The 24,228-nt window shown below is 46.6% G+C and overlaps 1 protein-coding gene across 7 annotated transcripts in view; it reads right to left on the reverse strand.

Annotated features, from left to right (window-relative positions):
* Positions 1-24,228, reverse strand: part of EFR3B (EFR3 homolog B) — an 87,296-nt gene that overhangs the window by 27,735 nt on the left and 35,333 nt on the right. For 4 of the 7 annotated variants that reach the window (XM_058551666.1, XM_058551664.1, XM_058551661.1 and 1 more), the window contains exons 2-5: positions 21,869-21,945; positions 20,697-20,824; positions 12,456-12,606; positions 11,426-11,449 (exon numbers count right to left, since the gene is read on the reverse strand). In XM_058551666.1, the coding sequence (XP_058407649.1) occupies positions 11,426-11,449; positions 12,456-12,606; positions 20,697-20,824; positions 21,869-21,945 (380 nt within the window). Of the gene's footprint in view, positions 1-11,425; positions 11,450-12,455; positions 12,607-20,696; positions 20,825-21,868; positions 21,946-22,598; positions 22,775-24,228 lie in introns of those variants that run through there. The other 3 variants (XM_058551663.1, XM_058551667.1, XM_058551668.1) reach the window with 2 other exon arrangements.

Consider the following 24,228-nt stretch of genomic DNA (forward strand, 5'->3'; position numbering starts at 1 on the left):
CCTGAAAACCTTCTCCTGCCTTTATCCCTGCTCCCTGCTTCCTGTAGCGCCTCAGGCCAAATGACCCAGGAGAGTTGCTTTGGGAATGGGGGGGGGGGGTGGATATTGTCAGGGAACAAGCAGAAGATGAAGAAGCCGGGGCCGGGGTGGGGTGGAGTGGGGTGTTGGGGACCTTAGTTTGAGCTTATTAAGGGGGCTGGAGGGCGAGGGTGCTAGTTTCCAAACGCTATAATACAACAGAGTCAAGGGGGTGTGGTAACCACGCAGATTTCTGCCACCAGCCCCAGACATGCTGCGTCAGTCACGGAGGAGGCCAGATTTCCCTTTTAACGAGGTCCCAGGAAACTCCGGTGGGATGGTCTGAGGTCCACACTTGACAAAAATGGCAGGATCAATGACAGGCAACCTGGCCCTTTTCTTCCCCTCCAGCCCCTCTCCCGACACTGACGCTTCTCCGAACTGATTCCTGATCTCTATGAAATGTGACATCTAGTGCCCCTCCACTTTCAACTGTGACTTTCCTCTTCCTCAAAGTGCCGTGGAGCCATGAGCAGGACCGATGGCCAGTCAGGGAGCACGGCCAGAGTACTCAGTCATGCCCAGTGTCTGCTCTGACTGGTCGTTATCCGTGCTGTACAGGCTGCTCAATATTTCGACTATGACCCACTGGCTGTAAGGTTAGAATTGAGATTACAGTCAATTTTTAAAAACTGAAAATTCTATGACAGCCACTGAGGTAATACAGGGTAGAAAACATACACGGGGATTCCTTCTCTAAAACCACGGCGGCCTTTTTCTAGGCTGGGCTGGCAGTTTCTTCTGAATCTATCCCAACCAGGCCAGCCACAGCTGCTAACCTCACTGGAAAACTCCCTCATTCTTCTCTTCTGTGACTTTCTTCTGTGTCCCTGGATTTTTACTCTTCTGTACTTTTCTTCCCCAGAAACTTAGTTTTGAGTCTTCTCAAATTTCGATTTTGACATAATGGTTCTTCTATTTAAGTAGACTATCCTCCGCCTACATCTGCTGGGCCCACAGTCAGATGCTCATCTCCTCGCTCTGCCTCTTGTCATCTGTGACTACGGACAAGTTGTGTAACTTCTGAGCCACTGTTTTCTCATCTGTGAAATGGGGACACTAGGACCTATGCCAGGGTTAAATGAGGGGATGTATGCAGAGTGACCAGCACAGTGCCTGGCACTGAGGAATGCTCAGGAAGCAGCACTGCGTGAGTGTGGTGACAGTGGTCACTTATGGTCTGCTCCATCCACTTTGGGCCTAGGCTCAGATGCAGTGTTACCCTTGTCCTTTCCATGCCACCAACATGGGCCCAGCCAGGCAGTCACAGAGGAGAAGCCCAGATGGGCAGCCTGGACCATGCAGGCAATACACCTCAAATATGACACCAGGGCAGAGAGAAGGAAACAAGTTATAGCCACCCCCCAATGAACTGGTGCCTGAGGGTGGGAGTGGGGATGGTGGTAGAGACGGGATCCAGAAGATGGCGGCCTGAGGCACCATTCAGGGACTGACGGTCATTTAGTGTAATAGGGTGGGACAGAGCACAGCACTGAGGGGCAAGAGGGAGGGGCTGGGATGGAGCTCCAGCAGCCAACAGCGCAAGACTAGGAAGAAATGGCCAAACATTTGTTTTCTGCTCTCTAAAATGCATATATCACCTCCCAGGAATATGAATAAAGTAGAGAAAATCAAGAAAAGCTCCTTGAGCTCCTGGAATAACAGGAACTGTGTGAATTCAAGAGTTGTTATCAGTAAGGTTCTTATTTCTAAGAGGCTTAAACTTTTTATGAGCCCTACCGGATTCAGCACCACACGATCATGGAACAAATGTTTGTGGGGCGTGTACAAATACATTCAAGACACCACTTAAAAAACAGCGCTCCATGGGGCCGGCCCCGTGGCGTGGTGGTTGAGTTCGGCACTCTCTGCTTCGGTGGCCTGGGTTCACAGGTTTGGATCCCGGGCGCAGACTTACACCACTCGTCAGCCATGCTGTGGCGGCGACCCACATACAAAATAGAGGAAGCTTGGCACAGATGTTAGCTCAGGGATAATCTTCCTCAAGCAAAAAAAGAGGAAGATTGGCAACAGATGTTACCTCAGGGTGAATCTTTCTCACCAAAAACAAAAAACAGCGCTCTGTGCTTCACACGTCCGCGACTCCACTCAGGTGCTTTCCCATCCCGTTTGATCAGAAAAACAAATTTCAAATATGGTTATAGTGAATCTGGTTTGCTTTGGTTTAACTCATACCTTGTTCTGTTGGAAGCCTTCAAAATACTCAAAAGGCACGGGTCCTTGAAGAAGCTATTTACAGACACAGGAGATTGTGTCAGGAGTAGCCAGGCCCAGTGCCCCTCATTTAATGACAGGTGTGGATGGCAGCAATATGCGAAAAAAGCAGTTCACACCTATATTCTAAGCAATAACAACATTAATATTTCTGTGGCACTCGCAGCTTACACATCATATTAGTTTCCTGAGGCTGCATCACTCCAAGCTCTGCCTCTGTCTTCACACGTCTTCTCTGTGTCAAATCTCCCTCTGCCTAAGACCCTTGTGATTGCATTTAGAGCCCACCTGGGTAATCCAAGATAATCTCCCCATCTCATGATCCTTAACTTGATCACATCTGCAGAGACCCTGTTTCCATATAAGATGACATTCACGGGTTCTAGGGATTGGCACGTGGACATGATTTGGGGGGCCATTTTTCAGCCTATCTGAACATCTATTATCTGATGGAATTTTTGGCAAACCAGTGAGCTTAGCAGGACCTATATTGCTCCCACTGTGAAGATGAGGAAACTGAAGCTCTCAGGGAGCCAGTGAATTATTTCAGGTCAACCAGCTTGTGACAGGTGGAGCTGGGCCTCAAACTCGGGAATTCTGATACTCTGATGCTCTTTGCCCTCTACCAGTGGTTTTAAAATCTTAATGTGCATGGGAATGACCTGGGGAGCTTGTTGAAAATGCAGACTTCTGAGCCACCCCAGGCGTGTTGAATAAAATTCTCTGAGCGGAGGGCCTGGTATCTGCATTCTGCAGAGTCCCTCCATCTCCCCCGGAGATTCCGGGGCAGGGGGTCTACAGCCCCCTGTCTTTTGTCCCTTTACTGGTCCGCTGGACCAGTAGCAAGGGAAATGTTCCAAGGCAGGCTGGGAGGGAAAAAGCTTAAGCAGTATGTTAGGAAAATGTAGGGAAGCACATCCTTGGTAATGGAGGTCAGTCAAGCCTGGATAGATGGCTACCTCCTTTGAAGACCGCCTCCTTCAAACTGGAGTGGTTTGGGGTTGAATCAAGGGTTGAATGGGTGACCCTGCCATGGCTCCATCTCTGGGGCCCAGGACTGCCTGGAAGGCTGCAGCCTCGAGGCTCAGGCTGATGACCACTCCATTCCCATGTTTGCCAGGATTCTTGCTCTGTTATGAGGTCAGGTGATGAGACTACACTTAATGCCAGTCCCAAACCTCCCACACTGAGGGTGTCTGCCCTGTTTATTACATTATGGTGGTACCAGAGCCAGCTAATAAAATAGGCAACTTTTCAGTACCAGGATCTCTGAGCATCTTTAGGAACGCTTGGTTTGATAGCTTGGTAGGAGGAGCTTTCCTTCCTGGAGTATGAAAGTATGAGAGCACAGTCACACCAGCCCAGGTGACCTGGGACCGTTTGCTGCAGTGTCCCCGTGGAGGCAGCTCCTAGAGAGCCCACCCCAAGCTGTTCCTGAGTTTTCCAGGGGTTGACAGGAGGAGGAAGCCAAAATGGAAATTTTGGTAATCGTGGTTCAGAGGATCAAACTGGGGTGCTTCACGGGGACACTGGTCAAGGGACTACACCCTCTATGGAATTCCACCTGGGAAATGTACCCAAACCTGGCTGAGATGGAGTTGAGACTCTAGGGTTTTACAGTGAGTAAGGCCTTCATCCCTCTTATAAGAGGCAGTATAGTGTGATGATTATGAGAAGGGGTCTGGAGTCAGACTGCATTTCTGAATCCCAGCTCCTCCACTTAGTAGGAGGCTGATCTGGGGCAGGTTCCTTCAGCTTCCTGTGCCTCAGTTGCCCCATCTGTAAAATGAGGCTAACAAGAGCAGCTGCCTCGTAGGCTTGGTATGACCAGCCCATCACAGTGAACAGCTGCCACCTCACTTTCCCCCAGTGCATTTCTGGTTTGCTGTCAACACTCCATTGAGTTTTCACTGGGCCCATTTACCTGTATGACTGGTCACTGTTGTTTTTTTTTTTTTTGGTGAGGAAGATCAGCCCTGAGCTAACATCCATGCCACTCCTCCTCTTTTTGCTGAGGAAGACCGGCCCTGGGCTAACATCTGTGCCTGTCTTCCTCCAGTTTACATGGGCCGCCGCCACATCATGGCCTGACAAGCAGTGCATCGGTGCACGCCTGGGATCTGAACCCGGGCCACCAGCAGCAGAGCGCGCGTGCTTAACCGCTCCGCCATGGGGCCGGCCCCCTGGTCACTGTTTTTTTTAAATGCCTGATACACCAGGAACTTCCTGTCTGCTTCACTCCTACCATTGCTAACTCATACCTTACAAACGGCTTTTATTAAAACGCTACTTGCCTAATGCACAAGATTGTGAAATAATAAAGTTGAGTTTTTTATTTTTTTAAGGCACTGCAATGATGAGGAGGGTCTCCATAGCAACAAACTGAAGATTCTGAACATGTGACACTTCAAAGGCCATGGGCCCTGCTAGGGCCACCCTTTCAAGATCAAAGTTTCAGCTCTTTATACAGAACAAAGGGTGTCAAGCTTGTTGGGGCAGATCACCAACCCTCCGGTGCAGGCAGGAAGGAGCCAGAATTGTGTGAAAACTGACAGTTACTGAGGGCCTGGGTCAATAAAGAGAAAGCGAGCTCCAAATATTGACATTGCAAAACCAGCTCTCCCCTGGGCTGGAAAATGGAAGCTGACCTGGCTGGTCTCACTTCAGCACTAGCTGAGCCTCTCCAGGCGGAAATGAGCCTTTCCCCCTCCTATGGACGGGCATTCTGAGCCACACAACTTCCTGCCGTCAACAACAGAGCCACAGTTTAAAACGCTGGGCATAGAGAGAGCCCCACTCTCTCATGGGTCTAGGACTGCAGGCCCTTTCGCTGTGTTTACCTACCTAAGGGGAAGTGGGAGCTGCTTCTTTGCTTCCCTAAGGCAAATCCTAGCTGGAAAGCAGATCTTGTAAACCATATGATTTTGACTTCAGCACTCCTGCCCCGTTCTCCCAACTGCTCTTGTTTATGGAGACTCCCAGGAGCAGTTTTCACTAAAGCCAGAGAAACAGTCCCACTGTGACGTGATCCTGTCCTGCACACCTCCTGACTGCCAGCCAAGGCATCATAATTCCCTAGACCTAGGACATCCTCTCCTGTCTACCCATATTTTTTTTGTGTGTGTGTGTGTGTGGTGTGTGTGTGTGTGTGTGAGGAAGATCAGCCCTGAGCTAACATCCATGCCAATCCTCCTCTTTTTGCTGAGGAAGACTGGCCCTGGGCTAACATCCGTGCCTATCTTCCTCTACTTTATATGGGACGCCGCCACAGCGTGGCCTGACAAGTGGTAAGTTGGTGCGTAACCGGGATCCGAACCGGGGCCACCAGCATCGGCGTGCACGCACTTAACCGCTACACCACAGGGCCGGCCCCTCCTGTCTACGCATATTATGTCTTCCCTCCTTCAAGATTCTTTGCCAAACTGGCGTGGTTTTAAATCTCTTCGGAAAGCCCAGTCCTGCTGCCCAAGAAGGTGATCCCTCTGGCCCCAGGAGGCCCACGTGCTGGCCCCCAAGGCCTGCGCTCAGGAAGCACAGAGCTAGGGAAGCACCGGCTGCCTCTGCTCTGAGACCATCATCTGCTGGTGCTGACCACATGACTTGTACTGTCCACCGGCCTCGCAGTTCTGACCTGACCTGCCGTCACGGAACCCACTTCACAGTGCTGATTTCTGCACCTGTGTTGGAGATAGGAGAATTTCTAGTCTACAGATGACAGTTAAAACCACAAGAGTTGATGAAATTGTCCAGGGGGAGCATAGAGAGGGAGAAGAGGATGGAGCACTGACCCTGGAGACCACAGACATTTCAGGGGCACGTGGAGGAAGAGAATCACTGAAGGAAGCTGCATCAGTTTCCTATTGCTGCTGTAATAAATCAACACAATTCAGTGGCTTAAACCAACACAAATTTATTATCTTACAGTTCTAAAGATCAGAAGTCTAAAATGGGTCTGCAGGGCTGCATTCCTTCTGGAGGCTCCAGGGGAGCATCTGTTTCCTTGACTTTTCTAGTTTCCAGAAGCCACCTACATCCTCTGGCTCATGGCTCCTGTCGTCTGTCTTCAAGGCCAGCATAATAGCATCGTCAAATCTCTTTCTCTCTGTCCCTCTGCTTCCATCGTCACATCACTTTCTGTCTGACTCTGACCCTCCTGCCTCTCTCTTATAAGGATCCTTGTGATTACATCGGGCCCACCTGGATAATCCAGGATAATCTCCCCATCTCAAGATCCTTAACTTATTCATATCTGCAAAGTCCCTTTTGTGATGTAATGTTACATTCACAGGTTCCAGGGATTAGGATGTGGACATCCTTGGGGGACCATTATTCAGACGACCACAGAAACTAAGAAGGATGAGCCAGGTGGGAAGAGCTGGGGTGACAGGGCCAGAAAGTCAACGGAATATGAAGAAGATACAATCAACAGGGAGAACTGCCACCAAAGATAAAAACATCAGCTGAAAGATGAGTGGGGAATAGGTTATTTGCATGGTTTCCACAGACTTCTAATTGCAAAGATAAAAATGTGCTTTTACAATGGAGAAACCCAGCTGTCACCACCCTAACCTGGGATGGCACTTAGCGTCCATAAAAGTGGGACACCAGACATTTGTGCTCCTGTTGTGACGCTCAATGCAGTACCCAGCACCCACCATGAAGTATTACGGCCAAAAGAATTTAACTGCATCCGGTCAAACCTTTGGATCTAATTCCTGTTTGCAGAAAGTACAGGAGACAGGAAAGCAAAATAAATGACACCCAAGGAAATAATCAAAATCCAGAATGTGGGGGATTCTGCAAAGCAACTGACCCGATCTCTTCAAAAGGTCAACGTCATGAAAAGCAAAGAGGGGCGGGAGAGGGGTTGGGACTGACTAAGAGATATGAAACATAGAAAATAAAGTAAATCCATGATCTTTATTGAATCCTGATTTGAAAGATAGCAATAAAAGACAATTTGGGGACTATTAGGGAAATTTGAATTTGGACTAAATATTAAACAAAAAAAGTCAGGGAATGATAGTTCTGTCAGGTGAGCTAAAAGTATTTTGTGGTCACATAGAATGTAATTTTTTATTTTTTTGTTTATTTATTTATTTTCACACTGGAAGAAGTTTGAACTTATGTTCAGACTGAGAGAAGGAACGAGAGAAAGGAAAAGGATGAATACACAGAGGGAGAAATAACGGATGTAGGAAGGTTCCTGAGGAGATGGGAACCTTTAGGAGAGAAGAAAATGGAGGCAGGGAGTTGAGGGAATCCCAGCTGACGGCTCTTATCTCCTCCGTGGGCAGAGAAGGCAAGGCCACCTCTGAGGCTGAAGAAGCAGATTTGGGAAGGGACTTGAGGTGAAAACAGGTTTGTAGTGACCACTGAAAGGTGAGAGAGGGTGGTGGTCAAAGAACGGACTAAGGGGCTGCCCTGAAAACCCCAATACAATGGTAAAGCATGTATTTGTAGAGGCCCACCCCGCACATCGTGTGGTTTTCTGAGGTGGTTTCAGCTGGGCCCCTGGAGCGGAGAAGGCAGAGTGTGGCTGCGGCAGGGAGGCTAAGACAGGAGGACAAAGACTGTGGTTCCCACTGGGTCCAGGAGGGAGGCCAGGAAAGGGAGCCCCAGTGAGAGGTGAACCTGAGAGAAAGGAAGGCATCCAGGGAGGCAAGATCTGGATGAGGTACAGGGGGAGCGAGAGAACAAGAGGGAAGGACAGAGCACTAGGTGAGGCACAGCCTTTCTGTTTTGCAGGAAGAAAAGAGCTCCAGGATCCCGCATCCCTGCGACATGCTGGAGGAAGCCACCCTTCCCTGCAGCAGCTGAGTGACTCCCTTTCACATCACCTCAGAGCGTGCTTGACTTAAGGTTGTGGTGCAGTAAAAACACAAATGCCTGTGTGCCATTGACTTCGTCTCACTCAGAGCTAGAAGTGCAGTTTTTAAAAATTCAGCCAAAATTTACAAAACATAAAATTAACCCTTTTAAAGTGTACAATTCAGTGGCATTTAATACATTCACAATGTTCTGCAACGAAAGCATTTTCCTCATCCCAAAAGGAAACCCTGTACCCATTAATCAGTCACTTTCCATTCCTCTCTCCCCTAGCCTCCCCTAGCAAACACAATCTGCTTTCTGTCTCTATGGACTTACGCATTCTGGATATCTCTGGATATAAATGGAATCATATAATATATGACCTTCTGGGTTATTCCACCTTTTGGCTATTACGAATAATGCTGCCATGAACATTTGTGTACAAGTATCTGTTTGAGTAACTGTTTTCAATTCTTTTGGGTATATACCTAAGAAGAATTGCTGAGTCATATGGTAATTCTATATGTTTAACTTTTCGAGGAACCACTAAACTGTTTTCCACAGTACCTACACCATTTTACATTTCCACCAGCAATATATGAGGGTTCCAATTTCTACACACCGTCACCAACACTTCTCATTTTATAGGTCGTTTTTCCTAGCCATCCTAGTTGGTGTGAATGGTGTCTCATTGTGGTTTTGATTTGCATTTCCTTAATGATTAGTGACGTTGAGCATCTTTTCATGTGCTTGTTGGCCATTTGTATGTCTTCTTTGGAGAAAAGTCTATTCAAGTCCTTTGCCCATTTTTAAATTGGGTTGTCTTTTTGTTGTTGAATTGTAAGAGTTTTTCATATGTTCTGGTTACTGGATTCTTATCAGAGTTTTGATTTGTAAATATTTTCTCCCATTCTCTGGGTTGTCTTTTCACTTTCTTGATAGTGTCCTTTGATGTACAAAAGTTTTTAATTTTGATGAAGCCCAATTTATCTATTTTTTTCTTTTGTTGCTTTTGCTTTTGATGCTGTATCTAAGAATCCATTGCCAAATTTAAGGTCATAAAGATATATACCCTTATAGTTCCTTCGAAGAATTTTATAGTTTTAGCTCTTGTATTTAGGTCTTTGAACTATTTTTAGTTAATCTTTGCACATGTTGTGAGGTAGGGTTGAAAGTGCAAACTTTAAATCCATTACCTTTCATAAGATTTTACTATTGACAGTAGGTTAATATATCACATTGTTTATGCAGAGGACCCTGGCATTCTTAGCTTTAATATTTTCAGTTTATCATTAGCGAGTGATCTCAAAAGATTAGGACACATGGTCACTGCACTGTCCCCAAGACATGCATTTGGAGCCATCATGCAACAAGGCAGGTGTGTAGAAGTAAATCCCTGCCCAAGAAAGCGAGCTTAGCTGGCCCTGGCTCCCTATCTTCTCCTGATTTTCCTGGTCCCTCATCATCATTCAAAGCTCAGATATTCTCATTAAGGGCTTGAAAGTGTCACTTCAGTTTTTAAAATTATATTTTATTCCATGTAATGTGCAGGAATGCTATTAGAAAATTTGGATTTTGTGACAAGTCTTAGCACAGCTTCATCCTTGGGGTGATCAAGCCCAAGATGGATGAATATCCACGAGGGATGAGGAAAGAAAAAAAGAGGAAGAGAAAGAAAGAGGGAAGGAGAGAGGGAGGGAGGGTAAGAGAAAACAAGAGAGAGAAAGAAGGAGGGAAGGAAGGAGAAAGGGAGGGAGGGAGGGAGGGAGGAGGGAAGGAAGGAAGGAAGGAAGGAAGGAAGGAAGGAAGGAAGGAAGGAAGGAAGGAAGGAAAGAAGGAAGGAAGAAGGAAGGGAGAGAAGGAACCCTGCATAGGTTTAAGACTGCAGTGGGTCAGTGGTCCCCAAAGCTGCTGCTAGTATCACAGGGGAAACTAAAACGTAGACCCCCAGGTACCCCCTCCAGAGATGCTGATCAGTGGGTCTGGCTGAGACCTGGGAATCCGTAGATTTCTAAAGCTCTCCAGGAGACTCTGTCATCAGTCAGGTGTGGGACCTTGAAGGGGTAGGGTTTCTGAAGAGACGCTCTGCAAAAGGAGATTTGTTCTAAGCCAATTAAGGCAGCAAAACCAGGTCTGAGGGAAAAGCCTCAGGGTGAAGGTTTTTCTCAGCTTCTCACCGACAAGTGACAGAGTGAGCCTGGCCCACAAGGAGTCTGGAGCCATGGCTGGCTCTGGGGAAAGGACCCCACATTGGGTGGGGCCCAGTGAGGGGAGACTACATGGCACAGGGCTGAAGAAATTGGCAGCAAAAGCCAATGCTCTAGCTATGTGAGCACAGACAAGCTATTTGACTTCTCTGGGCCTCCATTTTTAGGCAAAGAAATCCAGCAAAATGAGGGTAATAGATCAGCTCAATGGTTTTCTTCTTCTTTTTCCTTTCTCTTTCTTTCTCTTTTACCCTCCTTCCTTGTCTTTCTTTCAATTCCCTGGCAGCAAAACTCTTTATCCAAATGAAATGTTGCAAGCTTCCATCGAGTCCTCTGTTTCTCCTCTTGCAGTCCCCCGTTGCCCCCACAAAGCCTCAAATCCCCATAAAAACCAGTAGAAACACGTAGGCTAGACTCTCTAAGATTCCATCAAGCACTAGCATGCTGGCGGTTCTAAAATGATGAGGAGCAAAAGAACGCTCTTCCTGGGTAGCTCGAGGCAGGTCCCAGGCTTAGAGCTGGAAAGGGCATCTCGAGGAGAGACAGCACTAGCAAAGGCTGCCTCTCAAGCTGGACTTGGAATCTACGGCAAGTATTTGACTGAACTTCCTTATAGTCGCCTGTCCTTATAGAATCTTTACTGTCTGCAGTACAGTAATCATTAGTGGACTCGCTCTCTTGCTGCTGCAATAATTCAGTTATGGGGAAACCAGGAATTTGCAGGGCTCTGAATTTTCAAGGCTGTAGCTAACGAAACGCTTACCCTGGGCCAGGATTTGCTGTGGGGAAAGCAAGAGCTGACGGCCACCTGCTTCTCTGTCCCCCACAGGAGACGCCCTGTGGATGCACGACGACTGGTTTATTTTCCATTCAGATGTTCTCTTCTAGACTACAGTTATCTTAAACAGGACAAGTGAAACAGTATCTGAAGCTGTTGCCAGGGCAACCTGACAAAAGAGTTTACCCTCAGCTACTGTATATGTAATTCGTCAAAGGCAGCTGGCTCACAGAGAGAAGAGAGAGAAGGGAATATGTTGTTGCTTTTGGTCCTTGCAGTAAAGTTGAAAGATTATCTTCCAATTAAATCAACTTACATAGAACAGGAGAGCAGTTGTGACCTGTGCGATAAAAATTCAGAAAAGTCAGACTGGGAATGGCAAGGGGGCAAACCTTAAACTTTTCTTTTGTGAGATCTGTAAAATAGTTGCATATCAGGGCTTTTAACACCAAGCTGCTTGAAGACCCAGAGCTGAAAGTAGATTCTGAAGGGGAGATTAGGAGAGAGAAATTGAAGACAGAAATTGAAGAAAGCAACCAGGACATTCAAGTATATACAGATCCATATGAAGCTGGGAATTCTTGACACATCTGATAGCTCTTCTCTCCCCAAACCATAACCTCTCATGACAGTAGCCACTTGTACTGAGACCAGTATTACAGAGCTTGGACCAAGTTCAATCTGCTCATGGTATCAAGGAAGAGACAGGCCCATAAAAAATAACCCGCTCGAGGTTACCCAGCTAGCAAAGGGCAGAACTAAGCCAGAAGCCCTATTTCCTGCCTCCCTATGATCTTTCCACTTATCTGATGCCTCTGTCCTGTGGACATCAGTTTACTCTATCTTTAAAAGAAGCATAACCTGGGCAGCTTTCAAAGTATGCGCCACACAGACAAGGGCCGAGCTATGAGGGCGCTGGGCACTCCCTGCCCTCAAAGGAATGCCTCTCTTTCCATCCATTTTTATATCTATTAGGGCCCCACTTAAAATCATTTAAGGGAGAACATCTATAACTAAAAAAGGTTTGAAGATCATCAGTCTAAAGATAAATACGTTGGATAGTGGTAATGGTTGCACAACCTTGTGAATATACTAAAACCACTGAGTCATAAGCTTTAATATGGTGAATTTCATTTTTAAAATTTATTCTATTTGTTATATATTTATGTAAATTAAAAAAAAACTAAATACCCCTTTATTCACACAAAGGAAGACACTAAAACAAGTGGTGAGTTGAACTTAGGGTCAGAAACCAAATAGGAATGGATCATAACAACACTGACCCAGACGTTCCACCCCCTCTCATCTCCACTCCCATCTCCAGAACCCCTTAGGCTGCTCCTTACCGAGTTGGTGCCGAGGATCTGCAGGTTGGGCTTCTCTGACTCCAGCAGCTTGGCCACCATCTTGAGGAAACTCTCCACAAAGAGGTTGATGCTCTGGCAGTGGCAGGCCATGAGCAGCTGGTCCAGCGCCTCCATGGCGATGCACACGTACCTGGGGAAAGCAACGCCATTGTCGTCACTGAGCCTCATGCTCATTCCACCCTCACTGCATGACTGGGGCAGTCTAGATGGCAGTGCAGTGACCAACTGGGCAGCATCAGGGTAATGAGGCTCTTCCACAGGTTGCCAGTGTCTGGATAGCTGTTCCAACAAGTGCCCACTCTAGCCCAGCACTGAGAATCAGAAGGAATCAGAGCTGGAAGGTAGCCTAGAGACCAACTCATCTAGACTCTCATTTTACAGATGAAGAACAGGAGGACAGAGAAGGTGTACCATTTCATGAGTAAATACAAGCAGAAAGGATTGATGCCCAGCAGAGCAAATTCTTAACCCAAACCCAAGGAGATCAGAGACGTACTCAATCCAAGTTAAGAAGTGTTTGTGAGCACCCGCTGTGGAAAAGCTCTGTCCTAGTCAGTGCAGGGGGTGTAAGGATGAAGAAGTCCTTCAATTTAAGGAACCCAGAGTCTGCTGGACAAGATAAATACACAGATATCTCCTCCAAAGGGAAAATAAGAAATGCTACAAGAAAATCATGCATGACATCTCACGAGGGTTCCAAAGAAGGAGAGCGATGGCTCTAGAGGGGAGGAAGTGAAGAACTTTAGGAAGAAAGTTTATGAAGAATCTAAGATGCTCCTGAGGACTAGCCATCTGCAAAGGTTAAGGAATAAAAACTTGCAAGTTTTGTATTTGAAGACCTCAGAAGTTCTCTGATCACCAAATAATCTGATTGATGATATTACCATTTTTGGGTGGCACTTACCCTACCTAGGGAGCATTTGTACCTCACAAAGGATAAGATAGACACAGGATAAAATTATTTTTCTCCTTATGAAGGTGTTCCATGTCAACTCTATGTCCCTAACTACTTAATTCTTCTAAAGTCTAAAACCTGAGTGAATACCTTCAGAAACACCATCCAATGGTTAATAGCTTACTAGTTAAGTCAGCCGATCCCATTTTTTGACAACTAAATAAAAACTTCTCTATATTTCAAGCTAAACCCTAATAACTATCCTTTATTCACAATTCTACTTTTAGGAGCAACAAAAAAAAAAGGACTAAACCTTCTTCCTGCCTGCCCTTCAACCACTTGAAAACAACAATCTCATTTTTCTTGCTCTTCTCCGTGCTAAATATACCCAATCCTTTCCAAACTAGCCTTCACAGGACGACCCCCAATTATCCTGGTGGTCGTTGTCTTCTTTAATGCCTCTCTTTAGTCCCAAGAAAAATGCCACGAATCAAATTCCTACTGAGAATTAGGAATGCACATCTAAGCTCAAACCCAACATTTGTTTCATGATAGTGACAACGAGCATATGGTCAGGTAAGGCATACATCATGAAAGGTACATCCTCCGCTTCCAAAGCATTCGCATTCTAAAGAAAACAAAGCAGACATTCCTAGAAAAAGGTTATCATTTAACTTCTAATGAGGAAGCTGCTGCAAATTTGTCCAAAATTATTCTAGTTAAAATCTTTATAATTTTCTTTAAAAAGTTAGGCTCTTAGAGCAGAAGGCTTGATGTCTCCCCTGGAATCTCTTTTCCCAGGTAATTTAGAATTTTAGCTGAGCTTGTGGCTGCTCACTAGGGACATTTCCCAGCCTCTCTTGCCGCTCGGTGAAACCATACGATGAAAATGCTGCCGTTAAAATGAGGGGAAGTGAGATGAGCAATGTCAGCATCACCTGCTTAAAAGACAGGATTGCCCTCCACGTGCTCTCCTTCCTCTTCCTGCTGGCTGAGAGGTGGCAACAACTGGGGATCCAGAGATGCAAGTCCCTGGATGACCTCACGGCGCAGAGTCCACAGACCCACTCTGGACTATTACACGAGAGAGAGAAAAACCACTTCCACATTGCTGGAGCCGCCGTGTTTGTGAGTCTCTTTATACCCTAAATAACATGGGTACCTAATAATCAGGCTTAGGAGAGCTTTGGAAACCTGATGGTACAAATATAAGCGAATCCTGAGCAATCCAAAGCAAATCAAGTGACTGACCTCAGAGGAAAGAGAAGAGGTGAAAATGCTTCTCTCCTGCTAGAGCGGAGATCATCGCCGGACTTCGTGGACTTGGAGTGAGGGCTGTGCGCCCGACAGAGGGTGTCATCCTTCTACTTGTGAAGACAAGCCACGCAGAAAAGGACAGTACTTCTCGATACAAAGAAAATGCAGGGAAGGCAAACTAAGAGGAGAATTCCCCAACCTAATAAGATGCTAAGGAATCAGGTTAATACCTCTAACTCAAAACCAAGTAGCAAATGACCTCTCTTCAAGATTGCAGTAAAGCTGTCACCATGGGCTTTCAAAGTGTTAAAGCTGCCTGACGCTCGAAAGCCAGGTGCATATGCCGTACAGACAATAAAGGATGAATTAAAAGATTTGTTCTTGAAGTCTCAGTCCAAATCATACCCATATTTGAGTGTGAGGCAGATTTTAAAATTCTTGATTAGCTAGCTTTGTCTCCTTTTTTAAAATAAAGTTTGGTAAATAAAAAGGAAGCACAGAAGCATGACTAGAGGATGATATCTGGAGAAACCACACTCCAGGTCACTACACAAGGCTCCACAATACTCCTTGTGGCAGCGACCCAACTTCAGACGTTGTGTGTCCAAACTGCCTCGCACAAGAGCCAGCTTTGCAAATCCAACCATATGAAGTTAACAGCAGTCATGTGTCTTCTAAATGTTCTTTTTTTTTTTTTTTAAAGACATCAGATATCATTTCTCAGGTACCCTGATGCTAACTTCTATACCAAGCAACCACAAGAAAACAGCCTCTCTACTCTGAAATTTTCCTTTCCACTCTTGTAAAATGTTTATTTCTTTTATCTACATGAACTGAGTCAACTATTATTAAATTACTTAATATTATTAAATATTATTAAATAGTCATCTCTGGGCACATTCACAAATGGATCAGATCACGCTTTTATCTATACATGTCTTTTAAATACAAAGGCAGCACTGAGTCTTTGAGCTCCTTCCGTGAACCAGAGCCACTGTTCCTCCTGCTCTGGGGAGGCTGCCCATTCCTGGCTGGATACCACCCTTCAGAGGCCGTCAGAGTCACAGTCCAGGAAAGCTGCTGTGCCTTGCAGACCCAGGCCCAGCATGTTCGAGGTCCGCTGTGTGGGCCAGTAGAGCAGACTGAATCCTGCAGGTTGGGGAAGCAGCCTGGGTTGGGGCTCTTCCAAAGAGGACAGGCTTTCCCTGCAGAGAAACCCAGACACATTCCGGCAACTGAACACAGTGGTTGGGAAATAGGGGCAGGCAGTGTGGAATCCTCTCTCGTATGAACGATCCCAGCACCCTTCTATATGGAGGATTTCACCATTATTTCACAGAGTGTAAATGAGGGAAAGGAAGAGGTAGGGTGGGGTTGGGCAAGAGAAGAAACCAGAACGCCTTCCAAACCCCAGAGTTTAGATTGCTTCTTTTCCTTTTCCTGTAAAAAATTCCTGGAAAATCCTGATAAGGAAAAACTATCCTTTGCTAGCAAAGTAAATAAATAAATAAAAAATATTGGTTACTGACCAGGAGTGGAAATTTTGATGGAAAGTGAAAATTATAGTAGAAGTGAAACTGAAAACTAAAGAAGTTTAAGGCCTCGTTCTTTGAATACACTCTCCTCATTCCCCATCTTTGATCCCAGTACTAATGATGGAAGGATTGTAATTATGAACTTGAACTTTTCAAAGTATCTCAGAAGACCAGAAGTCAATGGGACTTTGGACCCTCCTAGTCCAGTGCTCACTGCATTGGTCCTATCTTACCATAACCTTGCTGGGTACATCCTATCTGTTAGGCCTACACTCTCAACAGGAATGGAGCATGGGCTTCTCAGGTGAAGTCCACTCAACAGGACTAGGGCCAGACAGGTTGGCCTCAGCAGAGATCTGATCTGGGCTTGGTGTCCTGGAAGGAGTCCAAAGCAGTAACAGGTCTGGGAAATTGAACTGACCTGAGTACTTGGAGCAGGAGGGGGTAGGAAGGAGCTGGTGAGGAGCAGCCCACTGCAGGGGCACAAGAGAGAAGGCAAGAGCGGGTTACAGACAACAGCAGCAGGTGACAAGCAAGGGTGCCGGATGTACTAGTTGGGCTTCCTAGCAGGTGAGGAGGGCATGACCTAAGGAATCTGGGATGGACTGGGGTCCATGGGCAGCAACCGAGGCCAGGAGAGGATGCTTGGCAAGTTATAACAACAGGAACTCCGAGTGAGGGGCCAAGGCGAAGGTGAGCTACAACAACTGAGGAAAATACACAGGGGAACTGGTGCTCAGGAGTGAGGCAAGAAGTATCTTGTGCTGAATTCCAGAATAGCAGCTGGTTCTGCCTGAACACCTTGTGCTCAGTCAGGAGTGGCCTAGGAGCCAGGGAGGCGCTGAGCCTCCAGGAAAGGAGGAGCGGGCACACAAGTGTGGTAACCAGACTTGGAGAGGAAAGGGAGATCCAGGGTCAGAGATGATGACCAGCAGGCAGGAGAGAGGGGGCAGCTTTAGCAGGGCCAGTCATTGCCCAGGAATCACTACAAGAGCAGCGGCCTTGACAAAGAACCTCTTACTCTGGGCATTTTGAATACATCTGGTCATCCCCACTCCTGGACAGAACCTCCTGGGTTTTAGGACCCCAAAAGTAGGGCATGACCCCAGCCGAGGGAGCGAAGGATGAACATCCTCATCTAGTAGGAACCTGTGATATCTCTATCTGAAGGGTCAGCTCCGTCCTCCAACCAGGTTCAGGGTCCTTCTGGGGAAGGACTTCCTAAGACTCCCACCAAGTCAGCTCTGGAGGTTCTCCAGAGAGTAGCCCATCCCTCTTTGGCATGAGTGTCTCTATCCTCCAGGGCTCTGGGCACTGGGGAACCTGACAGCATCTAATACAGCATCCTACATGTGGTCATTGTCAACTGACACTGAGCCTTACCCAGCTCTGCTGTTACCTCCCTGCTCTCCAGTTTCTAGGGGTGTTCTAGCAGTTGAGCTCAACTGGAAGGGAAATGTACAAAGAAGAAAGAGAAAAATACAGGAAATTCTCACTTTTTGCTGCTCTGTATATCACCGCCCATGACAGTCCACACCGACGAACAATACCTTGAAATTCACACCATATCCTCTCTCTGCCCACATTTGGTTATCACCTCTGATGCTGAACACATATAAACACAGAGTTCATACACAACTGGAATGGGGTGATACTGCAGGGGCAGTGGGGCAGAAGAGGGTGGTTCTGCCACTGGGTCCATCACCCAAAGTTCACGTCCATATGGTCAAACCATAAATACAGACACCTGCACGATGATGGGGAGACACAGCCCCTCAGGCTGTGTGTGCATAATTTGCTCTTCCAAAGCTGTCATCAGTGATGAAGAAGATCATGACAACTGTGGCACTAGGTAGGGAAAGACAGGGAGGGCAAGGAGAGAGAACAGGGGATCAGATCTAACAGATTTTTCTTTTCCAAATGTTTATGATTAGATCCCCCAGTGAGGCCTTCAAGGCTTTAAATACCTAGATGCTCCAATGGCTATTTTCAACAGAACGATACCAATTTTGAATTGCAGTTCTAAGGGCAGTGGAATGATTCTAAGTGGCTCTGCTGGCTCCAGGACATTTTTACTGAGAGAACCATCACTGCAGAGAGGGCAGGCAAAATTACTATTAAATGTTTAATGTTATTGTTGGCATATTGGTTTTAGGCTCAATCTAGGACAGAGTCATTTTTACTCGCTTGAGCCTGCTTTATAATATGTCAAGGCGATTTACTTAATCAGCATGTACAGTATATTCATGCCCTTTTTATTGAGCGTGTAACCTAATTTTATTATATAAAATGTTCCTAGAAATGTATTGTTTTTGGTCCCGCTTTTATACCAGGGATAGCTTGACTTAAGATTTGCACGTGGGTCCTGTAGAGGTGTGGACCTCTACATCCTATCAGCACAATGCAAACCTTTTCACTCTAGCTCTCACTCCATCTTCCTCACCAGGATGAAGGGGCCTTGGAGGGTGGTAGGGCTGATAGCCTGTGGTAGGGGCCCATGAAGGGGGTGAAGGGGAGAGAGCACCACAAAGGCCCGGAGATGGGAGGCCCAGGGAACCAGGGAGGAATGCCAGCCAGTCCGTCTCAAGTGGGTCTTGAGTACACATGGCAGGTGTGGCAGGCATGGCTGGGTGGAATGGCGAGTTAGGGGCAGGTTGTGGAAGACCCCAGAAGTCACACTGAGGAGCTTGGATTGTATTCTAAAGGAGCCAGGAAAATGTAGCTTCAAAGCACAGGTCTGTGCTTTGAAGATGATAGCTAACAGTATTACTCTGGAAGGACCAGAACAGGAAAGATGGGACGCAGGGAGACAATTTCCAAGGCTTCTGCCATCATCTGGAGTCTGTACCAGGAGGAAATAGGAGCAGAGGAAACTAGAGGATGGATATAAAAGGCTCGTGGAAAACAGAACTAACAGGACTTAGGGACCACTGCCCTAAATCCACCCCACCCTGCACCCCACCAGCAGTGCCACCAGGGACGTCTCAGAGGTCTCTTTACACCCAGCCGCGCTCCGAACTGTGGTGTGAGGGTCGGGCAGCAAACATAGTCTGTCTCGCAGTTCACTTTTTTCATTGTGGAGATAACACAAGCTCACTAGAGAATATTTAGGAAACACACAAAAAAGGTAGACAGAAAACAAAACAAAACCAAAAACCCCAGCCACACTGCTCACAAAATGAGTACTCTTAATATTTTGGCATATTTGTTTTTACCATATTTTCTAGGCTTTGATATTTTTTCTTCATTTTTAACTTGATTATAAACACTGTGTACGTAATTGTGTATTCTATTTTTCATTTATTCATTTTCCATATTACATGAAAAGCATGTTTATATATACCATTTTTATTGACTAGATAATATTTTACCAAGTGATAAACACCCGAATTTACTAAACTATTCTCTTGTTGGACATTTAACTTATTTACCTTTTCATTATCATAAAAAGCACCATATTGAAAATCTCTGTGTGTAAAGCTAGCTTATATTTAAGATTGATTCTTTGAGATAGATGAATAGAAATGGAATTACTGGATGAAAAGCGTAAGTGTTTTTGAAGCTTTTGATATATATTTCAAAATTACTTTCTAGAAAGGTTCAACCAATTTGCACTCATTCTGGAAAAGTATGAAAATGCCTCTCATTTTGCTATCCCTTGGTTAATACTGGAAATTACATTTACTTTTTTATCAACTTGATAAGTGATAATGGATCTTAGTATTTCAATCCACGTCTTCAATTACAAGTTTGTTGAATATTATCCCATGTTTGTAACCAATTCTACCTTCTCTTCTATAAGTTGGTTACTTGGGGCCCTTGCCTCAAATCGTTCAGTGTCTCAATTTCCCCATGCCACCCCCACCATTTGTCACATGCCACTATTATATAGTTTGAATCCTTTCTCTTATTTTTTTTAAACACTTCTTTTTGTTGTTTGTCTTTTAAATGTTGATGGTTTCTTTTTTGACGTCAAAATGTTTAAATTTTTAAACAGTTAAATCTGTTGATCAGTCATTTTCTTTAAGATTTCTTTTCTCTTCTAAACATAGCAAGTCCTTCTCTCTTAGAAGATTGATAAATATTTCACTTAAGTGTATTTTTAATGGACAAATTACCCCTAACCTTGCCTCGCATTAGAATGTAGATGGTTCCTCCTTGCTTCTTAAGACAGTAAGCTGAATGAGGTGTGAGTGGTTTGATGAGAATAATGGCACATTCTGGGCTAGACTAACTTTTCAAGGCCCCAGACTGTGTATGAGGGCTTTTGGATAGAGACACAGGGGAAAATGGATGCTAAAAAAGGTGCTCCTAGGAAGCCAACACTCCCATCTTCCCAAATCATGGCAATACCATCAAATTTTACCCTGCCTTTGGAAGACCACATGGAACCCACCCCAGGTCCCCGTCCCCATTTCTCAGTCTGTTCAATAATCCAGTCTACTTTCATTTTCACAAAAGGACCCTATGTTTTGCCCTAAAAATATAATATAGTTTCTGAAAATGTCTTTCTCACTTTCCCATACTACTTACCCATACCGATGCCGACCCACGTCACGGATGAGCCTTTCGGACAGGTAGGCGCCAATACGATCTAGCTTTTCTGGAGCTGAGAGGGCATAGAAGGTCAGCTTCTCCATGTTGGTCTTCACCAGGCCATCCTATAAAAGACAGACTGTTCATGCTCACTGTAGCCATACTTGTGGCTAGAAGAGTTCAAGTCTAAAGGTAAATAATAATTCAATTTAATTGACATTTAGCAGAGTGCCATTATGTACATGACAGACAACATGCGGGTTTCAGGGATACAGAGATGATTAAAACATAGTTCCTGCCCTCCAGAAACTCACAACTTAACCCAAAGTTATATCTAGCTATAAATAAGAATAGTAAGTGATATAAATGTATGTATGTATATGTGGGTATACATATGTACGTGTATATATACATGGATGTATATATGTGTATGTGTGTATATACATACATATGTACACGTGTGAGTATGAATGAATGGCAAGACTTCATTGAAAGTGACTCAGAATTAAAGTGTGCTGGATATCCAGCACTGAGCCATGAACAGGAAGAAGTCACCTCTGCAGCACTTAGAGAATTTTCCAGAGGATGCTGCCAATGTGACCCTCCCACTGCCCATCAAGAAGAGGTCCTTGATTCCCAGAAAGTAAGTCAAGTACATCAGATCCCGACATTTCTGAAGCCACACAACCTGTAATGCTGCCTGATGGTGGCATGGTGGCTTGGAAGCCAAGAAACCAGGCCTCCTGTGTGCGCACACCCAGACACCTGACGGATACCAGAGGGAGCTGCGGAGGAGAAATGGGCTCCTGAGCCAAAATCCAAGAAGGGAAGTGCTCACGCCAAACAGCAGGGAAATAGCACCATCAAGAGAGTTAGCAGCTCAAGCAACTATCACCCAGACAGACATGAGTGAGAAAGATTCCAGTTGTACAGAAATGGCCAAAACACGGCTTCCAGAGCCCTCCGCAGATGCTGACTTCAGAGAGATCCAAGTCTCCTCAGCCTTCAGGCCGACAGCTTCTCACCACTGACCGGGACTGTGGCCACAGTTTCCATTTGTCTGAGCAGGCCCAGCGGCAAGGGGCCCCGGGAGGGCTGCTGTCCCTCGCAGCAGCCCTCGGAGCCCTGGAGATGGTGAGAGGCAGGATGCCAGTGGAGATGTGACCCACCTCGGGATCCTCAGGGAAGATGTTGTCAACCAGCCTTTTGTACCTGGGGCGTAGGGCGCCACAGCAGCCACACACACCTGGAACGGCAACAAGAAACACCCGTGAGCATAGCCTCCCGGTCAGGCTGAGAAGACCTGGGAACCAGGCCAGGGCAGCTTGGAAGGAACCAAACCCAGGCTGGAAACAGAAAGATTCATCCCTTAGAGTGCCAGGGCCTCGTCCTTCCCTGGGGCTGGTGTCTCCCACTGCTTCCCCACATTCTGAAACATTTTCCTTTCTCACTTTGTGTCTTTTGCTTGGGGATCAGGCACAGCAGCATCACAAGGGTGATGCCAGCAGACAGCACTTGTCCATGAAGCCAGGCCATGGAGGAGCACTTTGAGGGGTGAAGCTTTGTGGGGGGAGCTTACATAAAGGTCAGGTGCTGCCCCCACATATTCCACTGTTGTGTGCACACACACGCACACGCACACACACTCTGACTCTCACGTTCTCTCTAGGACAGGACTATAAAACTGCCTCCTGCAGCCCCAGAATCTTCCCCAGGGTCCTGGAAGATGGATACAGCTTGGAGGAGCAGTTACTCTTCCTGCCTCATCCTCTCATTTGCTCCCCATTTGTTTTATTCTCTGCTCCTCAGTCTCCTCCACCATCCTCTCTCCTGGGGCCATTCCCATTATAGAACCTCATGTGAAATTATGATAAATTAACATCACCATTAACTACTAACATTTGAAAATGCATCTTTAATACAGCATGACTGTGGTGTTTGAAAACTGTGGTGTTTGGGGCAGGTCTTCAGTGGCCACCCAGTCCGTGGTCCTCAATGCCAGCCCCCTCACTCCATGAGGTTTTCACCAATCTGGCAAAACAAAAAACTAAGAACAACGTGGTACGTTTTTAGAAAGCTGAATCTATTCCACTTAGAAGACGGTCTGAGATGACCTCCTTTGCCTTTTGGTGCTGTGAAATGATGCTGTTAAGGAAATCAATAAAGCAAACCTTTGGAAAATAAAAAGTTGACAATTTTAGGTCCCACCATCAATTGATGAAGGAAATCGAGACTTCTGGTAACCATTGCTCATCTTCACCCTTCCTCCCGACACAGGGATCGCCCCTTCCACACCCCAGCTGCACCCCCACTGCCTGGTGGGGGAAGTGGGCACTCACTCGCTCATGGAGGAGTGTAGATGACCCCAGGGAAGGGCCTGGGAAAGTCCACCCCCCCCAAAAATAATTACCCCTCATTCTACCAATTAACGCTTAATTGGCTTGTACAAACGCTCTACTTGAAACGCAAATGCGCTCTGGAAGGATCAAGCCTATGGGTCATTCAGAAAAGAATGAATTGCTTTAGTGGGAATTACTTTAATCACACAAAGAGCTTTACACAAGGCGAGAAAAGCGGCTCTGGGGAGTTGTGATTGGGAGGGTGTGGGGCGGCAGCACCAGGAGGAGGAAGGAGCAGCGATTTGGGCTCCAGGGGTGACTTGGGTAAGAGAGAATGGGTGTGTTCTTGGGGAAGCCAAGGGGCACCCTGGAGGCAGGATATCAGACAGCTGATTTGTGACCCCCCCCTTGCCTCCACCACAGGGGTAACCATGCACCCTCCCAGCCTCCCACCCGCCATGCACGGGGAGGGCTGCAAACCCAGGTTCTCCAGGTTCAGCCTGGCTGGGCTGGCCTGGCATCTCTCATCTCCTCCCTGCCCCTGCCCAGGAGAAGGAGTTAGGGCTCAGGCTGACTGGCATCCAGGGTTATCTCTTGCGATGGGACAGTAGGATGTGCCCTACGCTCTCCCAGCAGCCTCCTCCGTCACTATCCCTAAAACAGGAACACTGGCCCCTTGTGTTTTAAGGGAGTGAGGAAACAGAGACAAGGAAGGAGAAATTAGGACTAAAAAACCTCAGTGACAGTTCCTTCCTCAAGTCTTTTTGAAGGGCCCACGAACTGGGGCCTGCACTGGACAGAGGCCAAGCTCACGGTTGTTAGAAACCCAGACTTGTTGGAAGGCACAAGCCCATTTTGGTCCTCAGGGGAGAGAGCTGCCTGAAGGGGCAGAAGGGGGCTGTGGAGCTCCTGGTGCTGTCAGTGGGCCCAGGAACGGCTTCCCAGAGGCGGCAGGCCTGGTCACGCCCTGGTCTGGGGACGCCAGCTCGGTGTCTTCCTAGATGGAAACCAGGCAGCCTGCTGGCCTCCTGCTCCCCTGCATTCCGGAAATGGCGCTCCTCACGCCGCTCCTGTGCCTCAGCGTCTCCTTCTCTAGTTCATGGCCCCTCTGGGAAGGCCCCTGTCCCAGCACAGAGGCCTCTAGTAGGCACTGGCTAGGGGCCCTGTGGGAACCCGGCACCTTCGAGGCC

The sequence above is a fragment of the Diceros bicornis genome, chromosome 12 (genome assembly GCF_020826845.1).
Source record: "Diceros bicornis minor isolate mBicDic1 chromosome 12, mDicBic1.mat.cur, whole genome shotgun sequence".
Lineage (NCBI taxonomy): Eukaryota > Metazoa > Chordata > Mammalia > Perissodactyla > Rhinocerotidae > Diceros > Diceros bicornis.